The sequence below is a fragment of the Chrysochloris asiatica genome, unplaced genomic scaffold (genome assembly GCF_000296735.1).
Source record: "Chrysochloris asiatica unplaced genomic scaffold, ChrAsi1.0 scaffold00223, whole genome shotgun sequence".
NCBI classification, from domain to species: Eukaryota; Metazoa; Chordata; class Mammalia; order Afrosoricida; family Chrysochloridae; genus Chrysochloris; species Chrysochloris asiatica.
This window is the reverse complement of record NW_006408741.1, coordinates 3260936-3286045: the sequence shown is the minus strand read 5'-3', so window position 1 is coordinate 3286045 and position 25110 is coordinate 3260936. Positions and strand designations below refer to the sequence as shown.

Genomic DNA, 25110 nt, shown 5'->3' with positions numbered 1-25110 from the left:
GAGTAGGTTCTGACTCGATGGCACCTGACAACAACAACAATGTAATTACTAAGTCTAGTGTCCTTCAGATTTGCTTTTTGGAAACAACAAACTTAAAATGTTCCACTCTTCAATGAACTGTTTACAAGAAAGCACGAATCTATGTTAGTATTCCTTATCTCTTTTTCACTCACACTGAGTTCTGCAACTCTTTGACCTTGAATTCCATTTGAATTCAAGATTTTTTTGACAACAAAGTTCTCTTGCATGATTTGGGTCTTTTAAAAAACTATTTATTGTGAATTGAGGGAAGGTTTACAGAGCAGATCATACATTTTACATTTAACAAATCATAGACTTTGTGTCTTCTTGCTTACAACCCCCTCAGTGTAACATCGCTTCTCCTACTTCCTTTCTTGTTTCGTGCTTTCATTCCTCCTCTCCCCAGCCTTCTGAATTTTGTCCTTAGGTAAATGCTGCCCTTTTGATCTCAGATGGTTGACCAACACCACCTTGCTGGTTGTGTTGTCGTCCCACAATTACATCGAGTGGCATGTCAATAAAAAAGAGTGGCTGCAATAAGACCCCAGTGGCTACAATGATGAACTCAAACGTAGCCGCGATTGTGAGGAAGGTATAGGACTGCTCACTGTGGCATTGTTTGCCCTAAGGTCTCTGTGAATTAGAACTGACTCAGTGGCACCTAACAGCAGCTTATATAACCAGTTAGCTCAAACTCATGGTGACCTTATGTGCATCCGAGTAGAACTGTATTCCTTAGGGTTTTCTGTGGCTGGTGTTTCTGAAGTGGATTCCTAGGTCTTACTTCTGAAGCGTCTCTGAGTAGATTTGAACCTCCAACCTCTCAGGTAGCAGCTGAGACTGTCATCCATTTGCACTACCCAGGGTCTCTTGTATACTTACTATTGGGGCTGTCAGGTCAGTTCTGACCCATAGTGACCATAGATGACTGAGTAGAACTTCCCCCATAGGGTCTCCTAGACTGGAAACTGTAGGGGAGCAGATTACCAGGTCTTTGCTTCAGGAGAGTGGCTGGTTTGTTCAAACGGCTCACCTTTGAGTTCATAGCTGAGCACTTAACCATTGTGCCACCAGGGTTGTTTCTTATATGCTTCTTGTTAAAGTGACATCAAGTCGGTTCTGACTCCTGGCGGCCCTGTATGAGGGCTTTTAAGTAGCACCTGGTGGTTAGCAGTCCAGTGCTGATCCTACAGCGCCACATCAGGACTCCACTTACGTGCTGGGTGATGTGTTATCATGTAATGGAGCTCTTCAGCTACTCCTTGGGTATTAGATTATAAGCCTTCATGTCCTTGGAGAATAAGTTTGAAATATGTACCTTTCTGCACCTCTAGCTCTAGGATTGAAAGATTTCAAATGAGAAATAATTGTCGATTTGCTTTACTGCTCTTGTAGTGTTTTACCTCCTAATTGCCATTATTTGTTTGCTTTAGTAGCTTTCTAAGTTATTTTTTCTTGACAACGTCTACGGCTGAGATTTTTGAGCAGTGTGAAGCGGAGATCAAGAAGAACTATGTATCCCAAATCACTGCAAATGAAGAAAGCCTAATGAACAAAGCCATCGCTTGCCTAGTGTTTTGGTGCAGAGAGTTGAGGAGTTTTTCAAAAGGGGAGCACGGCCGTTTTTCTAAGGCTAAATTTAGCCATTGCTTTGGAAAATCCAAGTGTACAGCTTGTGCCTTATCTCACCTCAGCCCTTCCCCTTTCCTTGCTCTTGGACATCTTAAATGGCTTGCTGACTAGGAGCAGCTTAATGTACTCTAGTGGCCCCATTTATTCTGGGAAGGAATTAAGTGACTTCATTGTCCCCATCTTTCTGAGCTTCCTAAAAAATTTAGGAGACTTCCTAAGTAGCAATCACAGTTCTCTACAGAAATAGTTCAAGTCATGCCTCCTTTTGCTTCATCAGCTCTTCCTGCCAGCAGAGCCAAGGGCTGTAAATGGAATGAGAGATGGCCTCTCATTCCCAATCCAAATAGCAACAGGAGGGCACATGTGCACTTGAGCTACAAATAACGCGTTTTAAAATAGCAGATGGTATTTGGTGATTGCTCCTTCATTCATTTACCTGCCAAGGCAAAGCTTTTTCTTCTGCTCTGGCAACAAGCCTGGCGGTGGCTCAGATCAAGCAATGGTAAGAACACGTCCTCATGTTTGCAGAGACTGACTGGCCCATTTTCAGGTGTTCAAATCCAAGCTCCTGTTCTGAGGCTGCTCTACCCAAAGTCTCTTTTATCTAACACAATTAAAATTTCATGTTTATACACCACCTTCACCTGACTGAGTCATTAAATACTTGGGAACTAATTATAGTAACTTCTTGAATTAAGGTGTGCTGCCAATTCATAGTTCATTTGGCCAGTGTAAAGGAATGTTTCTAAATAACAGAAGGATCAGTATTTTTTCTTGGGAAGCACAGTGGTTAAAAAAAAAAAGTGGCGTGGCTGTGTGAAGTTCCAGTTTGTGGAATATCTGTGAAGAAGTCAGATCTTCCTTAGAACTTTTCTGCCAGAGTCTTACACCAACACATGGTAGTTACATAATCTCCTTACCTGAGCTGAAAGGAACTGGCAGCCAGCCATGTAAGCTCACAGACCTTTCTCCGGTGCCTTTCAATTCAGCTCCATGGCGTTCTGATAATTTTGAGCATTCCATGTCTCCACTGACCTAGGTGATAGCACTGATAATTGGTGCATTGTTGTTGTTATTAAGTGCCGTTGAGTTGGCTCCGACTCACAGTGACCCTGTATCAGGTTTCTGAGGAGCGGCTGGTGAACTTGAACTGCCGACATTGCGATTCAAACTGATCACTGACCTTGCAGTCCAGCACATTAGCCTGTAGCACCACACCACCTCAAGTCCATTGTGGATAGCAGAGGTTTCTCCTCCAGAGTCCTTCCTTACCCCAGAGCTTGGATGACCTCATCCATAAATTGGCTTCCAAAAGAAGCTCAAATTAGAAAATAATATTCCTTGCCATTGACCAAGCACCCACTCTATTTCTAGTGCCAGAAATACAAGCCAAAGTCTCTGATGTCTAAAAGCTCATACCGCAGACATTACTAGGAACTGTCCATATAGGCAAATAATGGTGCATTCATGTGCTAAGGACTATTTCGATACATGGCAAGGCATAGACAATTTACTGGGCAGAGTGTAAACGTGGATCTGGATTTTGGCCAATGGTTTGAATCCACCCAGAGGCATCTCAGAATAAATTCTGGTGTGGGTTAATGCGCTGGACTGAAAGGTTGGTTTGAGCTGCAAGGCAGTGGTTCAAGCTCATTAGCCACTTCTTGGAAACCCTATACAGGGTCGCTATGAGTCAGAACTGACTCGACGATACTTAACAACAACAACCTAAAGATAACCATAGTTGTTGAAAACCCTGTGGAGCACTGTTTTATTCTTCATGGGCGCACCATGAGTTAGACTCAGCTGGAGCATACCGTAAAGCCAGTCAAAAGAATGAGGTGCAAAGAACACCAGCATGCTGCCTTCAGGTGCCTGTCATGGTACATGTAAGCAATGTGATCTTGGATAAGGAACACTTTCTGAGCCTCACTTGTGAAATGTAGAGGAAAGCCTTTCTTTCCGAGGTATTTTGAGGACGAGAAGCAATGTGTATGGAACGTTTGCCCTGCTGTAGATGCTCAGTCAGTAGTAGTTCTCACTAATAATAAAGTGCTGTATGAATGAGCGTTTAAAAAATAAGTGCTTACCAAGTGGACATGGGAAGCGTAAAGAAGTGGCATTAGCCAAGGTCTAAAGGTGTGGGAGAGTTCTGGAGCTTTTGAAGAACTGTTAGTGATGAGAGACCTCTAGAAACGTAGCCTGGAACACGTGGTAAGGGGCTATTTCTGCCATGCCAAAGACTTAAAATTTTGTTTTGTAGGTCAAAGGGGAGGAATATAAATTTTTTAAAACTAGGTTATCTGACAAAATGTCAGCAACTGCCTTGTTCTGTATTGCTTAATACAGCCATGAAAATTAATTAGGTTCCAAGATTTAAGGTAGGTTGAACATATTCTGATGGAGGCCTGGTGGTACAGTGGTTAAGCACTCGGCTGCAAACTGAAAGGTTGGTGGATCAAACCACCTGCCACTGCAGAAGAAAGCTGTGACTGGTGCCTTCCATAAAAATTAACAGCCTTGGTCTATATTGTTCTGTAGTGTCATTAAGAGCTTGAACAGAATCCATAGCAGTGGATTTGGTGTGAGGTGCATAATGGGGACTAGATGTTGGAGGAGAATATTGAAAGCACCATGGGCTGCCCATAGAACCAACAGATCTGTGTTGGAAGAAGTACACCCAGAGTGCTCCTTGAAGGCCAGGATGGCCAAATTTCATCTCTCATACTTAGGACATACTGTCAGGAGGGACCAGTCATTGAAGAAGGATATCATGTTTGTTAAGGTGGAGGGTCAGAGAAAAAGAGGAAGACCCCCAGTGAGATGGATTGGCAAAGTGGCAGCATCAGTAGGCTTAACTGTGGCAACAATTGTGAGGTTGGCCCAGGGCTGGACAGTTTTGTTCTGTTGTGCATAGTGTCGCTATGAGTCAGTACTGACTCGATGGCACCTAACAACAACAACAACAATCTAGGGGAGATTAAGTGCAGCCAAGAACTGAGAGTATGAGAAGGCGGGCTAGTAGTTAGTTTCCCAACACGGATGTTTTGATGCTCACATCAGATACCCAAACACTTGGTGTTTTCTACTCTTAAAGCAACAAATCCCAAATTTGCTAAGCTGAGGTATAAGGTTTCATGAAAATGTTTTGTCATTAAAAGCCTTGTATTGCTTAGGAATTTTTATAATTTAGGCAAATATTAATTTGGGTGGTATTTAAATAAGTCCTTTTGAAAGTCAGGAGTCCCCATCAAAGGGAGATGAAATAATGACCCAGAGCTGCTACTCCTCTGTGAGGTGTTTCTGGTGACAGCTCTAAAGAAGAGACTCTGATGGAGCAACCAGCCATGTTGACTCTGGTGGGGCAACTTATTCTTTAAACGCTCATTCATACAGCACTTTATTATTCATACAGACTCTGGTGGAGCAACCAGCAACTGTGCCCAGAATGACCATTTACTCACTCTTGGGCCAGTGGTGTTTGAAAATGTTTTTTCCATCTTCTCCTGCTTGATCTTTTAGTACTCAAAGCTGTTTATGGGATCATGAGCATAATTTCTTTGAAGGATAAGCACTGGACTGCGAATCACAAGGTCGGAGGTTTGAGCTTACCCACTGCTCAGCAGGAGAAAGATGAGGCCTTCTGCTCTCCAAAAGATTTCAAGCCTCAAAAATGCTATACAGGGTCACTATGAATCACAACCAACTCGACAGCACTTAACAACAACAATAACATTTTCTAGTATCATTGGAAAAACTGGGCTATAACAAAGTAGTTGGCGATATTACTGTACTTTATCCTAGGATCCTTTTGAAATAACAGAAAGGGTTTAATATAGCTAGTAGTTTAATAAATCAAGATTTCTTTTCAACGTTTAATATGTTGTTGTTAAGTGCCATTGAGTTGATACCAACTCATAGCAACCTTATGTGCAGCAGCATGAAACACTGACACTGCCTGGTCCTGGGCTCACCCGCACAATTGTTGCTACACTTGAGTCCATTGATGCTGCCATGGTGCCAGTCCATCTCATTGAGGGTCTTCATCTTTTTTTTCTGACTCTCCACTTTACCAAGAATGATATCCTTCTTCAGTGATTGGTCCCTTTTGACACTATATCCCAAATATGAGAGACAAAGCTTGGCCATCCTGGCTTCTAAGGGGCATTCTGCTTGTACTAATTCCAACACAGATTTGTTTGTTCTTTTGGCAGTCCATGGTACTTCTAATATTCTCCTCCAATACCATAACTCAAATGTATCAATTCTTCTGTGGTTTTCTTTATTCATTGTCCAGCTTTCACATGCATATGGGTTATTGAAAATGGCTCAGGTCAGGTGCACCTTAGTCCTCAAACTGGCGTCTTTGCTCTTGAATACTTCAACAAATTTAGTCCAGCAGATTTGCCCAGTGTAATACGTCATTTGATTTCTAGACTGCTGCTTCCATGAGTGTTGATGGTTGATCCAAGCAAAATCAAGTCTTTGACAACTTCAGTCTTTGCTCCATTTATCTTGATACTATTTATTGGTCCAGTGGGGAGGATTTTTATTTTGTTTAATATATTGGTTTATGATGTAGTCATATACGGTATATAATGTCTATTCTGTTATTGTCCAACCACATATATGTCTGTTGTCCTAACCCCTGTAAAGCCTATTATATTAAAATGCATGGGAACATAACTGTTTGAGATACATACAGTGATTCATAATAACAAATGGGCAGTACTTTGTGACATACATCAAAACATTATTATTATGTTAATGATGTTTTAGTGCATCTGGAAGTGTTTCTTTAGTGTTTTTTATCATAGAAAGCTATACTATATACTAAGACAAATATTTCACCATGTGACATTAGATAGGAACTGTCCCTAACTATTCTGACTTAATGTACAAGTTTGACCTGAAGACAGACTTAGGAACAGAATTCATTTGTTATCTGAAGATGAGACTAAGTAAAAAGTGCTACTGCAAAATCTTAGAAACCTCTATTGAAAATATCAAAATGTGAATCTTTTGTTTCTCTGTGTAACCCTTCCCCCAAAGAGTTCTGTGCTCTTTGATATATCCCACGTCAAAACTGCAGTATTGGCATCCTCAAGGGACTCAAGTTGTGTTCCTTTTCAATGTCCTTTGATTTGGGGAACAAAAAAAGTCTTAAGGGTCAAGATCAGCATTGTAGGATGGAAGGGTAAGTTTCCCCAATGAAATTTTCATATGATAGCATTGTCAAAGAATGAGCAGATGTATTGTCATGATGGAAAACAATTCCTTAGTACAGCTTTCTTGGCAGTTTTCTCACCAGTGCAGTTTTTAGTTTTCTTACTGATAAGCCCTATGATCATTCTTTGTCCTTTTGGGGGGGGGGGACTATCAAGATTATCCCTTGGGGATCGCCCCGAAACAGTTGCTATAACCTTCTGAACTGACCACTCTGCCTGAATTTAACTGACCCTGCAGATCCCCAGATTTGATCTTAAGATTTTGTCCATAAAATCATCTTCATTAGCTTCAATCTTGATTAAAAGACTTGATGGAAAGATCACCTCTGAGTTTGTTGATCTTCACACAACATTTTGGCACCTGTTGAGTTGAAAGCTTGTTGAAGTCAAGATATTTGCTTAAAATTGAAAAAAACAAACCAAGTGAGATCCCACCTTCAGTAGATTTCACATCAATTGACAATGCTACAACCTCCTTCTACCAGTTTCTGGACTTCAGCCACTGTTTCTCCATCCATCAAGGTTGAAAGTCTTCCCTTTCTTGGTTCATTTTTGAGGTCTTCCTGACTTTCCTTAAAATGCTTGATCCATGTAAAAACTTAGTTTTGTGTGGGGCAGCTTTTCCATAAACTTCAGTGATTTGGGATGATGTCCACTGGAGTTTTGTTGAAAATTTGACCTCAAAAAATTTTTTTGCCCATGTTACTTTTTTTTTTTTTTTTTTCCAAAAATAACCCTACTGACAAATGCACTACTGACACAACTCATCTGCAGCCATCCACTGATCACAGAAATTTATTTAAATGCATTTTGCTTGGAATAAACACATGCATCTATGTACTGGAACCCTAGTAGCAATACCTTGTGACTTAATCCTCTTAGATAATGTGTTCACACAATATCCAAATCACATAACAACATATTTCATATAACATACTGTGAATGGTGACACATGGCAGTATCTATGTAACATTAGCTACTTCCACCATCATTTTATCTGTTTTAAAAATGTCTCCCCTAGAAGCCTAGAATGAGCACTGGTGATGTGTTAGAGTGGAGAGAGAATGGTATGAACTAATGTTGATTTTAATATGTAGAGAGCGAAATGATTATAGCTATTTGTAGTATTGTTGTTAAAGTGCCATCAGTCGGTTCAACTCATAGTGACCTTGTATAGGGTTTCCAAGGAGCGGCTGTTGAATTTGAACTGCCAACCTCGTGATTCAATCCAGCCTTCCAGTCTAGTGCTTTATCCCCCAGCGCAGCACCAGGACTCCTATTGTAGTATATGTGGGGGATATTTTATATGTGTGTTTGTGCATATGTGCTAGTTCTGTACACTGAGAGGATTTATAAGCAATAACACCCCAGTGCCAATGAGTACATTCAACATCCAGATTTTGGTCTCTAAATACTCTTCTTCAGTAAAAGGAACCAGGACTCCTTGAAGAAATAGCTGATTCCAGGGCTGTAACAAGGACAATAAAGAATGTGCCTTGTAATGGCAGAAAATGAGGACGTTTTCAAAAAAGATTATGCAAGCATGTCAGAGAGATAGCAGAGTAAGCCTGAAAGAGCTCCCAGTGGCCAAAGCTGGAACAATATAAGCAACAAGATGAATAACAATACTGGATTCTAACCCAAGTGTATATACCCATACATGAATCCATACTGATGTAAATATAAGTGAATAAATATAAATGGAGAAGGGCAAATCATCCTCACACATAATATAGTCATCCATCAGTGATGTGAAACAGTTTACATTTTCCTCCCATTCAACATGGGCTGGATTTTGTGACTTGCTTCCAAAGGATTTGTTATTGAGTGCTGTTGAGTCGGTTCCAAGGAGCAGCTGGTGGGTTTGAACTGCTCATTTTGCAGTTCAAACCAATCTTTCAGTCCTGCGTTACTCCCATAGCACCACACCAGGACTCCAAAGGATAGAGTATGGAAAAAGAAAAATGGGGACTTTATAGTACAGAAATCTAGCAGACACTACCTTAGCCACATGATCAAAGCTAACATCACCAGATACATCATCATGTTGTTGTTGTTGTTGTTAAGTACCGTGGAGTCGGTTCTGACTCATAATGACCCTGCACAGGGTTTCCGAGGCTGTAAATCTTTACAGGAGCAGAATGCCTCATCTTTCTCCTGTGGAACCGCTGGTAGTTTTGAACTTCTGACATGGAGGTTAGCAGCCCGATTCGTAACCACTACGCTACCAGAGCTCTTTTTACATCATCATATACCCCCTGAAATTATATGGTGAGAAAGGATACTATATGTCTGTTGTACCTACTGCCATCGAGTCCTTTCTGACTCATAGTGACCTTGTGTAGGGCTTTGTTACTGTTAAGTGCTGTCAGATTGGTTTCAACTCATAGCGCCCCTGCATAGAGTTTCCATTGAGCAGCTTGTGGGTTTGAACTGCTGTTAGAAACACACCAGCACTCCAAGACTGTAATCTTTACAGGAGCAGACAACCTCATCTTTCTTTGAACCATCAGCCTTGTGGTCAGCAGTCCACAAGGGATTCTCTATGTCTTCTATGTTGTTGTTAGGTGTCATTGAGTCAGTACCGATTTCTAGTGACCCTATGTAAAACAGAATGAAACACTGCCCAGTCCTGCACCAAACTCAGTTGTTGCTGTGTTTGAGCCCATTGCTGTCTGTTAATCTGCCTGAAAATCCATAACTTGAGTGCATTCATGAGAAAAGACCAAACAAACCTAAATTGAGGAACATTCTACGAAAGAAAGTACTTACTGGTCAGGACCAGTATTCTTCAAAGTAGTTGAAGACCTAACATGACAAATAAGGAAAGATGGAGAAGCAGCCATAAAGGAGACTAGGGATACTTGATAACTAAACACAGTGTGGTATCCTCTATTGGATCTGAGAACAGCCGTAGAGCATTTGTGGGGAAACTATTGCAGTCTGAGTCAAGTCTGTAGTTTAATTGGTAACAGGTAATGTTGTTAGTCTTTTAGGTTTGGCAAACACGGTGGTTGTGTAAGCTATCAATATTAGGAACTGTGGAAGGGACATGGGAACTGGATCATCTTTGCAACTTTTCTCTCGATCTAAAATTACTCAAAAGTAAGCAAGTCTATTTTAAAAAATGTCCCCATAAGTATAGCTAGGATGAGATCCCAAGTTTCATAATAGCTCAGATCCTTACCACTTATAAAGAGTTCACATACTAGTTTATTTCATCTTCACAAAGAACAATAAGATAGATATTAATATCCCCATTCTGCAGAGGGAAAAATGGAGGTAGGAGTTCATTGTTTTTCCAGTGTCATACAATGACTATGACAGGATTAAACCTAGAGGTCTAGTTTCTATTCCACTGTTGTTTCCTTTATATCATGGCTGCTAGGCTGAAACTGTTCTTCCCTCAGAGAGGGGTGTAGGTAGAAGGAACTCATAAAGAGATACTTTGGATAAATCACGAACCAGACTGTTGCTGCCGAAGTTGTCCGAGTCTTTTCTTTATTTCTGGGGTACAGCTGAGGGAAGAAGAAAGCACTCAACAGCAGCAAGGTATGATGGGATCAGTGCCGGTGAATGGATTTTAAATTGTGTTCCAGTCTTGGTAGATCTCAGTTGGTTGTGGGCACCCGGAGATTATTGACAGAGCGAGTGTGGACGGCATGCTTCTGATGTGTCCATGTTGAGTAGGAATCTCTGCTTCTCTTCAAGGAGGTGGTTCTTGGGTCATTCCACTTTTTGGGTGGAAGAGGGAGCCATTTCTATCAGGGAAGTAGGCTGGGGTCTAGAGCAATGGTTCTTAAAATGTGACCCCATACTGACAGGAAAGGTGTTAGAAATGCAGTTTCTGGCCCCCATCCAGACCGACTGGACCAAAAGCTCTGAAAATGGGGTCCACAGTCTGTGTGTTACTAAGCCTTCTAGATTATTTGGATGCCTCCTTAAGTCTGAGAACCAATGGTCCAGAGGTTGAGCAGAAGCCAGAAACCCAGGCAGCCTATAGCAAGAGACAAGTCCTGTACCCCAGGAGGGATGCCTAGACTCAGAGCAGATAACATGCCCCATTGTGAGGTCCAGGGTCACTGTGGGATTTATCCAGGGAGACTTAAGAACTGGAAACTCTGCCTAAAACAAGAGTTTGTGTCTGGTTTGGCCTGTTACACTCTGTGCATCTCTACCCGCAGAAAGCTGGCAGTTTTTCACTGGCGAGGTTAGCGCTCACCGCTCAGTGAGATTCTGTGTCTCATTGTCTCTTGTCCAACCTCCCTCAGTAGATCACTTCTGTACATTTACAGCCTAATGTTGTAGCCATAAGGGTTCTACCCCCAACCCCTTCACTTGAAACCAGGGAATCATTGCAACGAAATTTTGTGAACTTTACATTGGTACCTGTGAGGCTCATACTATGTGGATAGTTGTTAAGTTCTGTCCATTTGGTTCTGACCCACAATAACTCTGTATAGGGCTTCTTAGGAGTGACTGGTGAGCTTGAACCGCTGACCTTGCAGTTCAAACTGACTTTGCAGTCCAGTGCATTAACCTGTAGCACCACACCAGGACTCCTTTAAAAATATGGAATGCTTCACAAATTTGTGTGGATAATCATACAAATTTGCATGGATAGTTCATACTATTTTTGCGTGAAGCCTACATGTGCAAATACTACTCAACGTTTTTTATTTTCTCAGGCGGAGTGCTTAAGATGATTGTGTTTATTTCCTCACTCCCTGTTTGTCATCCTCTCACACCCTGCAGAGGGCCGGCCCCTGTCCTCAGAGGCAGTCCTCTGTGCTTCCCCTCTTTTTACCACTTGTCCAGAGTTCCCTTCCATTGTTGTTAAGAGCTGTCCAGTCAGTTCCTACTCACAGCGGCCCTGTGTAGGATTTCCAAAGCTGGAAATGTTTGGTGGAGCAGAAAACCCCATCTTTCACCCGGCAGAGTGACTGGTGTGCTCCAGTCCAAACCCTGTTGTTTGCAGCCCACTGCTTATTCGGCAGAGCTCCCTGCGTTCCCAGAGTTCTCTTACTGACACAAATAGTATCTTTTAGTGGTGAAGTAGTAACTTGTTTTTCTGGTGAGGCTTCTGGATGAGAACTGAAATCTGGAAACCATAGGGCAGGAGCAGGGGAAGAATGGCTGGCTTTCTTTGCGGAACCTCTGGAGTCTTACTTGGATTGTAACCTCCTCTGGGTATTGCACATACTCCTGGAAACTTCGGCTCTGGGCCTTCTCTCTGTGTGGTGGTCTCCTCAGTGGAGGAGTTCAGTTGCTTCACCCAAACTCTGCTAAGGACTTTCAGTTGGGAATCACTCAAAGCTTAGCTACCATTAGTTTTGTTGAAACATCGTGGGTGAGAACTAAGGTCAAATTCATCAGCCCCCTAGATCTACACATCATTCCTACCCCACCCCTCAGTTAAATTTTAAACCTAGGCTCGTTCCAGCCACAGACTTTATTCATTCGTAAATAAATGAAGCAGTACTGTTTTCATAGTTGTTCTAAGTGCTCCCCATCATCTGGTAGGTATTCAGTAAATATTTGCAGGTATGAATGTATCTAAAATGTATTTTTCACTCTTAACAGAGTCAGAAATGACTGTTTTCAAAGTGTGTTTCCAAGTTATTACATGCCCTCTATCCCCACAGTCACATGTAGTATATAATTAAGGAGATACACAAATCTGAATTTGCCGAATGTTTTACAATAATGGTATTCTTTTCCTTTTTTATTTCCTTAATTATAAAAATATAGAGAATACATCATTTGCCAATTTATTTCATATGTACAGTTCAATAAAACCAATTCTACCAGTCATGTGGTGCATTCATCACCACTTTGATTAGCCAAATTTCCATTTCCATGAACAGAAACTCAGTGGCACCTCCACAGTAAATATTCTCCCTTGTACCCGCCCACCGCCCCTTGTAACCGCTGTGGAAGTCCAGTCGCTATACATTTGCTCATTCTAGGTATTTCATATTCCAGATGATATTTGTCCTTTTTTGACTGGTTAATTTCACACAACATAATGTTTCCATGGCACAGAATTGTTTTAATTACCATGATACAGCTATAAAACCAAAACAAGCATAAAGTTGTTGCTTTTGACTTTGATATCATTTTATCCATCTAACTGATAAGCCATTGTCAGGGGAGCTGTATTCTGGCTCTGCTCAGAGGAAAGAAACTGAGCAGAAACACTGTGCTCCTTGGTCAGCACAGTATGACAAACTTAGGCTCTCTAGCATTTCCATATGTGATTGTTTTCTGATTTCAATGAGCACTGTTCTCCCATTTTTGAAATTGAGTGGCTGAGAGATGCTGGTATGCTAGATGTAATTTTGTTAAGAGGCAACTAATTGCTTCTGAGTATCTCCATGAAGTGTTTCTTATTGCAGCTGAGTAACATGAGAGAGTGAACAGGGAGTGGTGCCTCTACTGCAGACGGGGAGCAGGCCTGGCACCTCGGCAGCAGACAGCTAGTCTGTCCACTGTTGGGCCCTGGGGATGCCATGGGCAGGGCCTGGATCGGTGATGGGGTGATGTCAGGGGGCGTCTGTCTCTGCAGTGTCCACCTCTGGCCCGGGGGCGGGAGATGACAGGCACACCGCACTGCAGCATGCTGCAGCACTGTCAGAACAAAGCTGCCTGACAGACAGCGAACTGGCAACCTCTGTGTGTGTGTGTGTGTGTGTGTGTGTGTGGGTCAGGGGGAGGGGGAGGTTTCCTGGACTCTCCTGCCCTTTCTCATGACATGGAATGTTCATCTCGGACACTGGGCGCCATAGGGATCTGAAGCAAGTGAAATGGATACTGAAAGCTCAGTTAATAGGTGCCAGATTTGTAGGTTTACAGACGAAATGATCAGCCTGTGGCCATAGAGATTTTAAATGAAGCCAAATCATTTCAGTGGGACGTCTGAGTCCCTTTGGGTGGATCCATAGAGCAGTGGTCTGGTGACTTAGTATTATTGAGAATAAGCAGGGAATGTTGACAGAGGTGCCACAGAGGACAACTGCAGGGCTGCGTTGAGGCTCGCTCTGACAGGAAAACTCCTTCAGGTAGAGGGCTCCGCTCTTTAGAGAATTGTTTCTGTTTTCTAAAGGAAAGGCCACCAAGTCCAGAGCACGGACACTCCCTATAGTTATTCTGTGTTTGCCACATATAGTATCTGTGCAGGATCACTTCCCACCAAGGGCTGAGCCACCGTGAAGATGCTTCCTAACAGGCTTTTCAAAGATGGAGCATATCTGTCTGTGCCTGTCTTTGGAACAAAGACATTCTCTTTCACTTTCAAAGACAAAGAATTGTTCTGTTTGTGTTCTAACTATCATTGTGATTCTTGTGAAATAGCCTACCTCCTCTAGCCTAAGTGATTTAACAAAGTGAAATCCGTTTCATATTAAGTCAGTATTGAAAAGTGTTCAGCAAAACAAGTGTTTACTATGTTTTTACTAAAGCTGAGCTTTCTGGAGAGTAAGAATGTTGTAGTCCCAAGTGCAAAACTGGCCAGTGCTTGTGCCCTTTCTCTTTTCCATAACTTTCTCTGCATTGCCTTCCTATTATATAGGGGTTAGGCTCCACTTTCTCCAGAGCCAGACAAATGCGTTTTCTTGAGTGTGAAATGGAATAACATTACCTACTTCACATGATTGTTGTGAAGAGTAAGTGTATTACTATATGTAAAGCAATTTAATGAGTGCCTGGCGTTAGCAAAGTGTTAGCTCTGTCTAGTGTTTTATCTCAAGTAGAATTAATAAGCTTTTTCTCACTAGTCTTGGCATTTATAGTTAGAATGGTAAGGAACACTGATAAAATAATACTTTTCTAGCTTATTTCTTTTCATGATTCAAATGGCTTTATTTATGCCACTATGAGTTTGAATGAGAAATTCATTGCCACAACTGTTGAATCAATTTCTACCAGTGCTATACTAGTTGCCATCAAGTCAGTTCTGACTCATAGTGACCCCATGTGTGTTAGAAGAGAACTGTGCTTTCAATGGCTGACTTTTCAGAAGCAGATCACCAGGCCTTTATCCTGAGGCGCATCTGGCTGGATTTGAATCTAGCTTTCAGTTAGCTGCTGAGCACATTAACTGTTTGCATACTGCCCAGAGACTCTCAACCAATTTCTAAAGTCATTTAATTCTCTTGTCTGGAAATGATGATGTTGACAGCTGGCACACTTAACTAGAACTTCCCATGCCCGTGTAAACTTTTACCTGTGTAAATTTTTGTTATTGTTAAGTGCCGTTGAGTCGGTTCCAACTCATGTGACCCTGTATAGGGTTTCCGAGGAGTGGCTGGTGAGCTTGAACTGCCGACTTTGCAGTTCAAACGGACCCTGTGGTCCAGTGCATTACCCCGCAGCACCACACTGTCCCCGTGTAAGAGCTGAGAAAACTGAGTTACAAAGTAGAGACACCAGGGCTCCTAATATGTGGACCAGCATTTGTTAACATTTCTTGAGTAAAGTGCTAATGATTTTAATATTTTTAGCTTTTGTTTTGTTTTAACATATACTCATATATGTAACTCAACTCTGATATATATATGTATGCATGCACATGTGTGTAGTATAAATGCTTGAGTGTGGACCGTATGTTCTAATCTCAGAAAAGAAATATAGGATTACAAATCTTTTCTCTTTGAGATAATCTAACTCCAACAGTAACTTCCTGATGGGTTTCTTATGTTGATGTGAAGTGCCTATTTGTGTTTGTCTCTGAAAAGATGAATCATATGTAAAAAGAAATTTGCAAGGTTTCACACAGTGAATGATATCATTTGTAAAGGCTAGAGCCTGGATCAGGCAATAAAATCAGTTTGTTTTCGTAAAAACTTAGTGTTTGGGTAAAACACATAGTGCTTTTTTTTAAAAATGTATCCTCTCCTACTGCAATTGCCTTCTTCAACGGATTTAAATTAAATTGGTCGCTATAAGTGTCCATCTACTAGATCTCTCCAGTATGGCCGTTGGAGAGTTTGACAAAGAAATGAGGTACAAGAACCTGAGACAGGGTCTTTGATAAAAAGGAGTTATTCTTTCCTTTAGCTAAGGACTTTGGGCAACTGTAGATGCTACAGTCTATGTGAGGTGAAAGACTGTATGCCCAAGAGACCTACCTGGCTGGGACAAGTTTCTATGACTTGGTTAAGTGAATGAGTCTTTCGTGGATACGAGTACTGCAAGCTCAAACAGACCACATGTTAACTACTCTTCTTCCGGAGCACCACCTCACGCTAATCTCCTGTTTTACCCTAGATAACCAGTTCAGGATGTCCATCCTAGAACGACTGGAGCAGATGGAAAGGAGGATGGCTGAGATGACAGGGTCCCAGCAGCACAAACAGGGGTCTGGAGGAGGTAGCAGTGGAGGTGGCAACGGGAGTGGGAATGGAGCCAGTCAAGCTCAGGTAAGAGTCTGTGTTGAAAATCATCTCTCATTGTTGTTGAATGTTTTGGTTGTTTGGTGAGACAGTTGATCCACACATCCCTTCTCTGCTGTTGCTATCATTCCTAGATTTCAGCAGAAAGCCCACTCTGGTGTTCTGGAGTACATATGCTTCTAAGTATTATAATCTGTATAAGGGTGGGGGGAGCCTTGGAATATAGGTCTTCTCACTTGTATACCTTCATTAATGGGCTAAATATTGGGCTGCTAACACAAAGTTGGCCGTTCAAAGCCTCCAGGCTCTCTGAAGAAGAAAGCTGAGGCTGTGTTCTCCTGTGAAGATATATGGTCTTGGAAGCCTTAGGGAGCAGGAGCAGCATCCTAAGTATAGTATAGTATACATGACAGTATGTATGATGCTGTTTTTTACACATGCTTTCCCACAACTTTCATGCAGAATATCATACAGTGATTCCCAAGTATAGAGAAATGTCCAAATGTTGTCTTAGAGACCCATTAATTTGGGGGAGTTTATTTAGTTAAGGAACCTCATTTTGGAAAAGTCTCTTACTGTTATTTTTCAAGAGACCCCAGAGATGAAGGTAAAGGGATTGGCAGAGTTTCTTAACTCCATCACGGAATTGCTGCCTAATAATATTAGCTCAAAGAATTCCTCTTCTTTCTCTTCAAGATGAATGATGATTTCCTTTGAACAGTTACTAATTTTAAGTGAACATTTTGAGTTCTGTGATCCTTTTGATTATCAATAGTATTGTTGTTGTTGTTGTTATGTGCCGTGGAGTCGGTTCCGACACATAACGACCCTGTACAGGGTTTCCGAGGTTGTTAATCTTTACAGGAGCAGAAAGCCTCATCTTTCTCCTGTGGAACAGCTGGTAGTTTCGAACTGCTGACCTTGCGGTTCGCAGCCCGATTCGTAACCACTACGCTACCAGACCTCCTTTTATCAATAGTATTAGTAATCTTTTAATAATAATAGGTGAAAACAATTAATAGTTTGTTGTTGCTAAGTGCTGTCAAATCGATTCTGACTCACAGTGACTCTGTATAGGATTTCTGTGGAGCACCTGGTGGGTTTGAACTGCCAACTTTGCAGTTAGTGATCCAATGCTGATCCTACCGCGCCACACCAGGAGTATACCATACCCAAAACCTAACCTCCTTTTTCCTTGAATCTTCTTCTTGACTCTTCAGAAATCTGAAAATAGAAAAACCTGACACAATAAAATATTATTAAGGCTAACATAGGCTTCTCTCTCTCCTGATACTACTAAGTTTTACAGAAGAGGTTGTTGTCAGGTGCCATTGAGTTAGTTCTGACTTACTGAGACCTTATTATGTACGATAGAACGAAACACTGCCTCGTCCTGCACCATTCTCAGACTGTTCTCTTTGAGCCTGTTGTTGCTGTTACTGTGTCAACCCATCTCATAAGGGGTCTTCCCCTTTTTCGTTGACCTTCCACTTTACCACTCATGATGTCCTTCTCCAGGGACTGGTCCCTCCTGACAAAATGGTCAAAGAACTAGAGACAAAGTCTCACCGTTCTTGCTTCTAAGAAGCATTCTGGCTGTACAGAAATGGTAGTCATTGCATAACATAAAATGGTTAAATTAAGAGATTCCCTTAATGTTCTTTTCCTTTCATCAACAAAGGTGGCATATGGACAGACTGGCCTATTATGATCTAATCCCCTATCACTAGCTATTGAATGCTTTTTCATCAATATAAATTTTGACATTGACAGATGGCTATGGCTGCCTTATGCAGTAGAGACTGTGGCTGTGTTCACTGAAGGCTTGTAACAAGAAGTTCCCTTTTCGCTTACTGCCTGTACATATGATCTGATTGGCAGATGTGGGGTGGCACTGCCAGGGCCTTTACGTCAGGGTCAGGTCACTGCAGGTGGGGACCGCCTCGCTGTGCTCCTTTAAGGTGTTTTTGCTGCTCTCGAAAAGATGACATGGCATGCATCATCTGCCTCTTATTTTCAGAAGCGTTTCATATTAGATTTAAAAATAAAGTGCAATTAGGAGCAGCAATATTTCTGTAGTAATTGAATTTTATGATGTTTATTACTACAAATAGTTTTGAAACAACATCAGAGATGAGAATTGGGCTAGAAGTGCCATCTATTGGTGGACTATTAAGCATAAAACCGTTATCACAGAGCCTCAAATAAGCTGTTCAAGTTACCCATTACGATTTTATTTTTCTTCCTTTTCAGTCATCCTAAGGGAAGAAGGCCACATGGTTGAATATATGCCTTTATTGTTACTGTGGTTGTTAGCGGCCATTGGGTTGCCCCCGCCTCCTAACTCACTGGAGACCCCACCCACAATGGAACAAAACCCTGCCCTGTTTGATCCTGCGTCATCCCTGTGATTTCATTGGGGACCAGATCGCTGTGATCCCTAAGTTGTTATTGTCATTGCTAACACAATTTTCAGTCTCTGATGATTTCCCCAGTTCTCTTTTGACTTTCTGAAAAGGGCTAGACTCTTGGATTCTTTTAAGTATGTCTTTTATAGGAAAAAAGAAAAACCCATATGTAAGTAACTTAATTCGCCTTCAGAAGAAGTAAGGCAGTCAAAGACCCATGTATTCCCCAAGCGGCACTATTCTCTACTGTGCTTTTTATTTTTAAGTGATTGTCATGTATTGAATTGTGTCCTTCCCACCCCACCCCCCAAAATGTGTCAACTTGGTTAGGCCTTGATTCCCAGTGTTGTGTGATTATCTTCCATTTTGTGGTGTGTTATAAATCCTAACCTCTGCCTATGGCTGTCGAGGCAAGATTGTTGTTGTTAAGTGCCATCAAGTCGATTCTGACTCCATAATGACCCAATATAGCGTTTCCAAGGAACGGCTGTTAAGTTTGAACCACTGTCCTTTTGGTTCAAACTGACCTTGCTTTATCCCACAGTGCCACACCAGGCAAGATTGTTGTTAAGTGCCATTGAGTTGATTCTGACCCATAGCAACCCTGTATAGGGTTTCCAAGGAACAGCTGTTGAGTTTGAATCACCAACCTTGCAGTTCAAATGACTTTGCAGTCTGACGCATTAGCTCAGCATTAGACCACAGAGCCACACCAGAACTCTCCAGGCAAGATTGTTGTTAGGTGCCATCGAGTCAGTACCAACCCATAGCGACGTTATGCACAGCAAAATGAAACACTGCCCGATCATCAGCCAACCTCACTACTGTTGCATCGCTTGAGTCCATTGATGCTGCCTCTTGGTCAGCCCATCTCGTTGGGGGTCTTCCTCTTTTTCTCTGACCCTCTACCTTACCAAACATGATATCCTTCTCTAGTGACTGGTCCCTCCTGACAATATGTCCAAAGTATAAGAGATGAAGTTTGGCCATCCTGGCCTCCAAGGAGCACTCTGGCTGCACGTCTTCCAAAACGGATCTATTGGTTCTTTTGGCAGCCCGTGGCACTTTCAATATTCTCCTCCAACACCATAACTCAAAGCATCAATTCTTCTATGATCTTCCTTATTCACTTTCCAGCTTTCGCATGCATATGAGGTTATTGAAAATACCATAGCTTGGGTCAGGCGCACCTTAGTTCTCAAGCTGACATCTTTGCTCTTCAACACTTTAAAAAGGTCTTGTGCAGCCTAATGCAATACATTGTTTGATTACTTGACTGCGGCTTCCGTGAGTGTTGCTGGTTGATCCAAGAAGAATGAAGTGCTTGACAACTTCAATCTTTTCTCCATTGATAAGAATGTTATCTATTGGTCCAGTGGTGAAGATTTTTGTTTTCTTTACATTGAGATGTAATCCATACTGAAGACTGTGCTCTTTGATCTTCATCAGTAAATGTTTTAAGTCCTCTTCACTTTCAGCAAGCAAGGTTGTGTCATCTGCATATCACAGCTTGTTAACGAGTCTTCCTCCAATCCTGATGCCACGTTTTTCGAGAACCCAGCATCTCGGATTATTTGCTCAGCATACAGGTTGAATATGTATGAAGAAAGAATACAACCTTGTTGCACACATTTTTTAATTTTAAACCATTCAGTGTTCCCATGTTCTGTTCGAACAACTGCTTCTTGGTCCAGGTACAGATTCCTCATGAGCACAATTAAGTGTTCCGGAATACTCATACTTCTCAGTGTTATCCATAGCTTGTCATGATCCACACACTCAAAAGCCTTTGCATAGTCAATAAAGTACAGGTAAACATCTTTCTGATATTCTCTGCTTTCAGCCAAGATCCATCAGACATTAGCAATGATATCCCTCGTTTCATGGCCTCTTCTGAATCCGGCTTGAATCTCTGGAAGTTCTCTGTCAATGTATGATTATAGCCATTTCTGTATTACTTTTAGCAAAACTTTACTCATATGAGATATCAAAGAGATTGTCCGATGAATTCCGCATTCTGTTGGGTCACCTCTCTTTGGAATGGGCACAAATATGGATCTCTTCTGATCCATCAGCCAGATAGTTGTCTTCCAAATTTCTTGGCAGAGATGAGTCAGTGCCTCCTGTGCCGCCTCACTTTCTGGAAAGATTTCAGTTTTTATTCCATCAATTCCTGGTGCCTTGTTCCTTGCCAATTCCTTCATTGCACCTTGGACTTCCTCCTTCCGTATCATTGGCTCTTGATCATATGCTACCTCTTGAAACGGTTGAACATGAACCATTTCCTTTTGATACAGTGACTCTGTGTAATCCTTCCATCTTCTCTTGATGCTTTCTGCATCATTCAATAATTTGCCCAGAGAATCTTTCAATAACAAAAATTGAGGCTTGAATTTTTTCTTCAGTTCCCCCAGCTTGAGAAATGCTGAGCGTGTTCTTCCTTTTTGGTTTTCTGATTGCATATCTTTGCACATTTTGTTGTAATATTTGGCTTTACCTTCTCGAGCTGATCTTCGAAATTTTCTGTTCAGCTCTTGTACCTCCTTAATGCTTCCATTTATTTGCTTTAGCAACTCTTCACTGGAGAGCAAGTTTCATTGTCTCTTCTGCTATCCATTTTGAACTTTTCCTTCTTTCTTTTCTTCTTAATGACTTTTTGCTTTCTTCATGGATGATGTTCTTGATGTCATCCTACAACTTTTCTGGTCTTTGGTCTTTAGTGTTTAATGTATCAAATCTGTTCCTCAGATAATCTCTAAATTCATATGGGATATATTCAAGGTCATATTTTGGCTCTTGTGGACTTGTTTTCATTTTCTTCATTTACTCATATGAATTTGCATATGAGTAATTGATAGTCTTCCACAGTCTGCCCGGTCTTGTTTTGACTGATGATATGGAGCTTTTCCATCTTCTCTTTCCGCAGATGTAGTCAATTTGATTTCTATGTATTCCATCTGGTGAGGTCCATGTGTATAGTCGTATCTTATGCTGTCTAAAGAAGATAGTTGAAATGAACAAATCATTGGTTTTGCAGAATTCTATCATGTTTTTTCCAGCATCATTTCTATCACCAAGGCCATATTTTCCAACTACTGAGCCTTCCTCTTTGCTCCCAACCTTTGCATTCCAATCACCAGTAATGATCAGTACATCTTGATTGCATGTTTGATTGATTTCAGATTGAAGAAGTTGGTAGAATTCTTCTATTTCATCCTCACTGGCTTTAGTGGTTGGTGCATAAATTTGAATAATAGTGGTATTAACTGGGCTTCCCTGTAGGCGCATGGATATTATCTTATCACAGACAGTGTTGTACCTCATGACTAATCTGGATATGTTCTTTTTGACAATGAATGCAACACTTTTCCTCTTCAATTTGTCATTCCCTGCATAGTAAGCCATGTGGTTGTTAGATTCAAAATGGCCAATACCAGTCCATTTCAGCTCACTAATGCCCAAGATATCGATGTTTATGCATTCCATTTCATTTTTGACAACTTCCAATTTTCCCAGATTCATACTTCATACATTCCCTGTTTCGATTTTCAGTGGATGTTTACAGCTGTTTCTCTTCATTTTGAGTTATGCCCCTTCAGCAAATGAAGGTCCCGCGGGCTTTTCTCCCACAAGCTTTACTCCATTCACGTCATCACAGTCAACTCTACTTTGAGGAGGCAGCTCTTCCCCAGTCGCATTTTGAGTGACTTCCAACCTGAGGGGCTCATTTTCTTCACTGTATCTGACAGTGTTTCTCTGTTGTTCATAAGGTGTTCAGTGACTAAATATTCGGAAGTAGTTCGTCACTCCTTCTTTCTAGTCTGTCTTCGTCCAGAAGCTCATCTGAAACCTGTCCACCATGGGTGACCCTGCTGGTATTTAAAATACCGGTGGCATAGCTTTCAGAATCACAGCAACTCACAAGGCACCACAGTATGACAAACTGACAGATGAGTGGGGGCAGGCAAGATTAGATGATGTTAAAGAGAATTAGGTTATGTTTGTTATGTTAACGAGGCAGGATTAGGGTTGGAAGCATTAGATGTACTAAAGTCACAGCCTCTTAATCCCATAATTTCACTGCAGTGTTGCCTGCATCACATTTTCTCTTACAAGTGATAACTGAAGAGAGAATCGATCAGAGAGAGAGGGATTTCATACCATCAGGAAAGAAGAGCTGAGAGTGGAGCTTGCCCTTTGGACACACGGTTCATATGCTGAGAGTTTCCTAGACCCATGGGAAGATTGATGTCAAGATATGTGGAGATCTCCAAGAAACGCTGGGTGCAGAGCTGTTGAAAAGGAGAGAAGGGCCTTCTCCTGAAGCTGAGAGAGAAAGAAAGCTGTCGCTGTGAATTTGGGCTCCTCGCCTGCTGAGCCGGGAGAGAATAGATTTCTGTTGATGAAAGCCATCCACTTGTAGTATCTCCACTAGATAACTCAGACAGCAGTGTATATTTTTTCTGAGCTGGATCAGCATGAAGTTCATAATCAGAGTGTCAGCTGTAATAGACTCTGGTGTTCTTGGAGTTGTGGAAAATTACCTTGTGCCTCTACTGCAGGTATACGTGCTGCTGAGCCCAAACTAGGCAGATTCTTATTCTCTGTTTCATGACGTTTCTTGATTTTCCAGACATATTTTCTGTTTTGAGTTGCTAATCATAAGGAGTTCTGGTAGCGTAGTGGTTACGAATCGGGCTGCGAACCTTAAAGTCAGCAGTTCGAAACTACCAGCCGCTCCACGGGAGAAAGATGAGGCGTTCTGCTCCATAAAGATTTACAGCCTCGGAAACCCTGTACAGGGTCGCTATGGGTCGTAACCGACTCACTGGCACATAACAACAACAACAACAGCAACAATAATCATAAGGCATTTGTTTCCCCTACATGAAAATGCTGACTGTATGTCCTCCTGTGGTATGAAATGTCAGATCACAACATGCACTTTTCCCTTCTAGTGTACTTCCGGGACTGGCACTTTGGGGAGCTGTTTTGAGAGCCGCGTGGTCGTTGTATGTGAGAAGATGATGAGCCGAGCCTGCTGGGCAAAGTCCAAGCATTTGATCCATTCAAAGACGTTCCGTGGGATGACCCTCTTACACCTGGCTGCTGCCCAGGGCTATGCCACTCTAATCCAGACCCTCATCAAGTGGCGGTAAGGCTGTGTTGCAGATGACTCATGGCGGTCTACAGTATGCACTTTCTTAAACAGTCCCATGAGTGGAGAGAGCGCTGGTCAGTCAGGAAGCTTTATAGCCTGGGAGCACAGGTCCTGCTCTGAACACCGCTTCCAAGGGATTTTGATAAACTTCTGCCCAAGAATTACTGAACTAGATAATCAAAATTAAAAAAAAGTTGCGTTTTTTTCTTTGGGTCACTAGCCAGATGGAGGGTCTAACGCTCCTTTATGAAACTCAGGAATCTTGTTTCTTTACATCCAAGATGTTAGATGCCCAGTTTGGTATCATCTGTGTGGGATTTTATCACATTTTATGACATCTTGGTACTTTCTTTTAGCATAGAATGAGTTGCGCAGTAACTTCTGATGCTCTTGCCCCTTACAGCACAAAGCATGCGGACAGCATTGATTTGGAACTAGAAGTTGACCCCTTGAATGTGGATCACTTCTCCTGTACTCCTCTGGTAAGGCCTGAGCTCATTTTTCCCCCTAGGGTCTTTCCAGCTTGTCCAGAGGGGTTCCAAGATACTTTATAATGCTAATGTTGTATGGTCTCATTAAAGTTTTCAGCCAAGACCAACTTGCCAGTTGGCAGCAATGGCAAAAACCACGTATGTTCCTGACCTCTTACTGAAAAGCTCACTTTGCCTTTTTCTGTCTTTTAGATGTGGGCATGTGCCCTAGGACACCTGGAAGCTGCTGTCGTGCTGTATAAGTGGGACCGTCGAGCCATCTCTATTCCTGACTCTCTTGGAAGGTTGCCTTTGGGGATTGCCAGGTCAAGGGGTCATGTGAAATTAGCAGAGTGTCTGGAGCACCTGCAGAGAGATGAGCAGGCTCAGCTGGGACAGACTCCCAGAATCCATTGCCCTCCAAGCGAAGAGTCTAATACAGATAGCTGGATGTGGCACAGTGACGCCATCAGCTCTCCAGACATTCCCAAAGGAGTCACTGTTATTGCAAGTACCAATCCAGGTAAACATTCAAAATGACCACAACTCAGAACCACACAGGTCTCCCATTTGCTTTCACACAGCTGTTCTCAGAAAAGCCCATAGGATAGTCACCTACATTTAAGTTTGTGTATTTATTTATTTTGCTGCTTCTGATTTTCCTTTTAGCTTCAAGAATGTTTAGTACTACCCCCCAACCCCCAGATCAAACACAAAGTAGAAAAAAAAACAAAAAACTATATCCTTACAAGAAATAGAATTTTTTATTTTTTTTGGGTTGTGGGGGAGGATTACCTG

At 41.9% G+C, this 25110-nt stretch overlaps 1 protein-coding gene across 1 annotated transcript in view; it reads left to right on the top strand.

The window, feature by feature from the left end:
* The window catches only part of CAMTA1 (calmodulin binding transcription activator 1), a 1308299-nt gene that overhangs the window by 1251466 nt on the left and 31723 nt on the right, over positions 1-25110 (top strand). Inside the window, exons 12-15 of the mRNA XM_006873121.1 lie at positions 16149-16300; positions 23640-23836; positions 24246-24324; positions 24526-24835. Coding sequence (XP_006873183.1) covers positions 16149-16300; positions 23640-23836; positions 24246-24324; positions 24526-24835 — 738 coding nt within the window. The remainder of the gene's footprint in view (positions 1-16148; positions 16301-23639; positions 23837-24245; positions 24325-24525; positions 24836-25110) is intronic.